This window comes from Bos indicus x Bos taurus, chromosome 19 (assembly GCF_003369695.1).
Source record: "Bos indicus x Bos taurus breed Angus x Brahman F1 hybrid chromosome 19, Bos_hybrid_MaternalHap_v2.0, whole genome shotgun sequence".
NCBI lineage: Eukaryota > Metazoa > Chordata > Mammalia > Artiodactyla > Bovidae > Bos > Bos indicus x Bos taurus.
This window is the reverse complement of record NC_040094.1, coordinates 40,505,926-40,511,469: the sequence shown is the minus strand read 5'-3', so window position 1 is coordinate 40,511,469 and position 5,544 is coordinate 40,505,926. Positions and strand designations below refer to the sequence as shown.

Sequence of the window (5,544 nt, the reverse complement as noted above, 5' to 3'; positions counted from 1 at the left end):
AGTCACCATCTGCAGTGATTTTGGAGCCCAGAAAAATAAAGTCTGACACTGTTTCCACTGTTTCCCCATCTATTTGCCATGAAGTGATGGGACCGGATGCCATGATCTTAGTTTTCTGAATGTTGAGCTTTAAGCCAACTTTTTCACTCTCCTCTTTCACTTTCATCAAGAGGCTTTTTAGTTCCTCTTCACTTTCTACCATAAGGGTGGTGTCAACCTACTGTTCTGTAAAATTCGAGTTGGAAGTAGATGCTGTCTGAACTGATCCATTCAGGGTTCAGGCTTTTCAAAGGAACTGGGTTTGGTAAATGTATATAACAACATGGGAGCAGAGAACCTTGCTCTTAAAAGGAGCACGGGGAGTTGGGACCGACTGCGCTCACAGCCACATTCAGTCATCCCCCTTCTCTTCAATCTCTGAATCCTCTTGCATAGTTCCCTCCTAGACATCCCTCACCTCGGGACCATGCAAGCAACTACCCCCACATCCCTGTGAGGCTACCCCGTAGGATGGGGACAATCGGGTTTGTGTCCCCTACTGTGACGCCTACGTGATGTTTAATTCCACGTCACAATGTGCCGGGGAGCCTCCACCTAGGACACTCCGCTTCTGCCAGAAAAGCCCTCGGAGGCTGCGGTGGTCTGAATGGCGCACCTTTGCGCGTGTCCTCTGCGGCGGGAGAAGGGGTTCATTCTGGATGGGGTGGCGGTGAGCACCATGGCCCGCTCCTACGAGCACCTGAGGCCCAAGCTCTGGTCGGCGATTCCGCCCTACAACGCGCAGCAGGACTGCCACTCCCGCCGGTACTTCCGGAGCCGCGTGGTTCCGCCGATCCTGCGGGAGACTGATCAGGTACCCGAGCCCCGCGTAGGACCCGGCTATCTGCGTCCGCGGAGCTTGGCCCAGGTGGCGGGCTGACTTCCCAGATCCGGGCGTCTCATGCCAGCGCCCTCACCACCACGGAGGCTGCCGGATTTGCACCCTCTCAGCTTTCTGGATGAAACTCCAGAATTGCTGGAGGCAGGAGACAGGTGTTGAGCACGAACTTACTGAGCTCACCTTCCATGCCTGAATTTGAGAATGATCTCATTTCAGATCTCTGCGAGCCTCTGCCAAAGAAATTGGGTTCGTTGTCCTTTTTGGCGTCACGGATTCACCCTTTGGGGTGATCTCACGCCGCAGATTCTCAAAGCCCGACCCCGCGAGGCCCACTAGGCGAGGTGCCCTCGGTCCGGTGACGTAATGCGACCTTCTTTGAACAGATTGAAAGGAAACCTCCCAACTTACCCAGCCCTCGCTTCTACTCAGTTGCACATCCCCCTTACAGGGATCAAAGATTCTGAGGCTATTACAGGCTGACGGCTCCAATTTTTTCAACCCTTTTGCTTCCAGTATTTGTGACTATTAATACATATCAGTGATACGGGGAGAGGAGGACTGAATGCGGGTTATTCTGTGAACACGTCTTGGAGTTTCAGTGGTCCCGGGTGGTTGTGTGCTCATGTGCGTTCGTTCGGTACAGGCACACGGACTCACATAGGTGTGTTCCATATTTGGGTGTGTTCACTGGCTACTCATGTAATATTTATAACACAAGGAAACAGAAAATGGGGGAAAACTCCAGAACTTAAAAGTTGAAAAATAATATGATGTACACACTTTTGAAACTTTCTATGTTCCATTTTGTAAGTTTTCTTTAGTCGTCACAACCACCGTTTGTGGTAGGTGGTATTTTCATTTAAATGAAGATCGTGTTTACTGAAATTTGCCAGACCCTTTATTTGAGGTCAGTTTATGTCTCACTTCAACCTCAAAGTACTGTTGAGGAAACTGAGCTCCAAAAAAGCTGTGTCTTTGACCTAAGGTCTTGTTAGGGGCAGAACTGGAATTAGAACCAGTTTTCCCTAATGTTTCAGACAGTAAAGAATCTGCCTGTGATGTGGGAGACCTGGGTTCAATCCCTGGGTTGGGAAGACCCCTGGAGAAGGGAATGGCTACCCCCCTCCAGTATTCTTACCTGGAGAATTTCATGGATAGAGGAGTCTGGCAGCCTACAGGCTGCTGCTGCTGCCTGCATCACTTCAGTCGTGTCTGACTCTGTGTGACCCCATAGACGGCAGCCTACCAGGCTCCCCCGTCCCTGGGATTCTCCAGGCAATAACACTGGAGTGGGTTGCCATTTCCTTCTCCAATGCATGAAAGTGAAAAGTGAAAGGGAAGTCTCTCAGTTGTGTCCAACTCTTCGAGACTCCATGGACTGCAGCCTACCAGGCTCCTCTGTCCATGGGATTTTCCAGGCAAGAGTACTGGAGTGGGGTGCCATTTCCTTCTCCAGGCTACAGGCTATGGGTTCCCAAAGAGTTGGATAGGACTGAGCGACTAACACTTATACTTTCTCTGGCATTAGACACTGAGCCTATAACTACCAAACTACAACGCATCTCACTGAAAGGCAATAGGTCACTAAGTATATTTAATCTGTCTGGCCCTTTTACCCCTGGGCTCTGACCTCTCCCTCCCCCAACAAGACAGGAGGCAGGGGTTGGACTGTGCTTTTATCGGCATCATGGCTGACAGTCTTCTGCATTTTCTCTCTCACTCTCAGGATCATGGCGGTACAGGAAGGGATGGTTGGATAGTGGATTATTTCCACATCTTCGGGCAAGGACAGAGATACCTCAACAGGAGAAACTGGGCAGGGGCAGGCAAGTGCCACCTCCCTTTCGAATCTCATCATGATCTCACCTGGGAAGAGTGGTGTGCCTTCCACAGTGAGAGAAACTGGGTCCTAAAGAGACCTGGAAGGGAAAGAGACCCAGCAACTGACTGCATCCTCCAGTTTTCTTCTCATGCATGAGCAGATTGTGTTACAGTGCTCCCTGATAGTTAGTTATTGAGCACCCACTGTATATCAGGTGCTTTTTATCCTCAGAATATCCTCAAGTTACAGCCAGGGAAATTGAGTTTTAGAGAGTTAAAATGATTTGTTAAGAAAGGTTGGAGTTCCATGGTGGCTCAGTGGTAAAGAATCTGCCTGCCGATACAGAAGATATGGGTTCAATCCCTGCTTTGGGAAGATCCCCTGGAGGAGGAAATGGCAAACCACTCCAGTATTTTTGCCTGGGAAATCCCATGGACAGAGGAGCCTGGCAGGCTATAGTCTATGGGGTCGCAAGAGTCAGACATGACTTAGCAATTACACCACCACCAACACCAAGAAGGGCTGAGCTGAGATTCAAATTACACTGTTTCCAAGGGAAGCCTGTGTTCTCATTGCTCCCAGAGCAGACTGTGTCCTCCTCACTCTCCAGGCCCAATTTAGCAGCAGTAGGAAAAGTGAGCGTTGAGAGCTGTTTTTCTGGCAGGGTAAGCCCTCCTCCTACCCCACCTAGTCACATGATCCCTCGCACCATTGGCCAAATTGAGCTCATCTGTTTTCTCCAGATGGGTCAGATACAAGGGTGAAATCTTCTCAGTTCTCCAGGGTGCAAGGCAAGTTCAGCCGAGCCCAGAAGCTTCTGGCCCTTCTTCTCCCAGCACATATCATCCATGCTCCCTCTGCATGCTATCCCTAGTATGAGGATTGGTTTCCAGGATTCCATCTGTCTCTTCCACCTCATCCACCCTTGGCTCTTCAGGACTCAGGGTTCAGCAGGGACGTGGGAGCACAGTGACTATAACTGAGTGAGCCTCCTATGCCAGCCCAATGGGAGTAGGGAAAACAAGAAAGGGCTGAATATAGGCTCAGGCCTCTCTCTCTGTCCCCCAAGGGCATTCTCTCCAGCAAGTGACCGGGCATGACCACTATAATACGAATCTGAAAGCAATCCAGGGGTTCAATGGTCGGTTTGGCTATCGCCGGAACACTCCAGCCCTTCGCCACTGCCCATCTGTCTTTGGAGAGATCACCAGGTTCCCTCTCTTTTAACAGCAGCTCTTCTCTTCATGCTCCTCCACCTGAATTTCTAAAACAGATGTGTATATGAACTCTCAGTGTTATTTTATAATAAAACTTTTGTGTAAGTGCCTCAGTGTGCTGTTTCATCCCTGAGACTGGGGGAGGGGGAAAGCTAGTTTCTCCACCCTCAGCTTCTCTACCCTGTGGAGGAGGTGGGAGCGGAAAGTGCCCTTAAACTCTGTGTAAATAGATTGCCAGACTTGAGAGGAGAAGCCTCTGGCCTCCCCTATATAAGGAGGAAGCACACTACTTAAGCCCTCAGAAACCCTTTCCCAGGCATCAGGAGGGCCCAGGTCAGAAGCTACCTACTGTATCCATCAAGAACAGAGCAGGCAACGTGGCCACAGGGATTGTTGGTTGTCCTGAGGAGTTTCTAATTTTTCTGGATCATCCATCCAAAAGAACTGATGTTTTCCTCCTCCTTCCCACCCTCAACTCCTCACGAGGCAGGGGATGAACAGGGTGATATCTGGAGCTGAGGATCATGACACAGTAATATGGTGTTTGTGGAAGCTTTCTCTATCAATGCTATATCACTTTCCTTTTCAGCTAGTTTCCAGCGTGTCAGTTTTCAAGTGCTCCCACCCCTTTTATTGGTGGCCAAGAAAAAAGCCAAACCAGATTACAGATACAAAGGGAGTGGAGCTTTGGAATACAAAGCTTGCAGGAATTCTACAGTGAGTGGAAACTGTTTGTATTGAGTCACCATAAGTAGACAAGGAAGACACCACCCATAGGCTCTGGGGGTATAGCTCAGGGGTAGAGCATTTGACTGCAGATCAAGAGGTCCCCGGTTCAAATCCGGGTGCCCCCTTCCTGCTTTACCATTTTACTTCCATTAAATGCTTCACTCCCAGCCCCAGGATGACTAGAGGAGGAAGATAAGAACTCCCAAGGGATTCTTGTCCAGATGAACTAGTTACTCTCATATTCCAAACAATGAGGATAAATCCCTGGAGGATTCCACAGGTCTTCAATTAAGACAAAGCCCCTGAGGAAATTCTTAGATCTGAGAGCTGTGATTACAATTTATCGATATGATGTGTGACAGAATAAAGATAAAGATGTTGGTATAACATATATAGTTGAGGGCTTACTACACACAAGTCTGCGGTGAATTAAAGGATGAAAGAGGGCAGCTGTCCTCAGGGAACTTTGGTAACAGGACCTTTGTAACAACTTTTACAAACAACTTTCCTGAACTTTTCTAACAGGAAGAAGGACACAACTTTTGAGAGAATGACATAGCCTACGGACACAACATAAACTGATTAGAATCAAATGGGACCAAGATGGCAGACAAGTCTAGTCCTTGATCCTCGATCAGAAGTGAAATGACACACCCAGAGGTGCCATGACAGTTCCAAGACACTGTTAGAAGACCAAGGAATGGGCAGTGGCCCAAATCCTGGAACCTTCCCCAAAAGAGTTGGAATAATCCTCCCACTCAATTAGCATACAAAATTACCCAGCCTATAAAAACCAACTACACCACATATCATGGCCACACCTGCCTTCTGCGATGGCCCTCCCTCTGTCTGTGGAGTGTGTTTCTCTCTGAATCTGAATAAATCCATTTCTTACC

At 48.8% G+C, this 5,544-nt stretch overlaps 1 protein-coding gene and 1 non-coding gene across 2 annotated transcripts; both read left to right on the top strand.

Moving 5' to 3' along the window:
* Positions 1–210: 210 nt before the first annotated feature.
* C19H17orf98 (chromosome 19 C17orf98 homolog) lies at positions 211–4,028 on the top strand. The gene is made up of 3 exons (XM_027519414.1): positions 211–853; positions 2,607–2,706; positions 3,772–4,028. Exons 1-3 carry the CDS (start codon positions 647–649, stop codon positions 3,927–3,929), a joined length of 465 nt encoding a protein of 154 aa, XP_027375215.1. The 5' UTR covers positions 211–646; the 3' UTR covers positions 3,930–4,028.
* A 673-nt stretch (positions 4,029–4,701) lies between these two features.
* TRNAC-GCA lies at positions 4,702–4,773 on the top strand. The gene has a single exon. It is a non-coding gene; the product is annotated as a tRNA-Cys (tRNA).
* Positions 4,774–5,544: the final 771 nt, after the last annotated feature.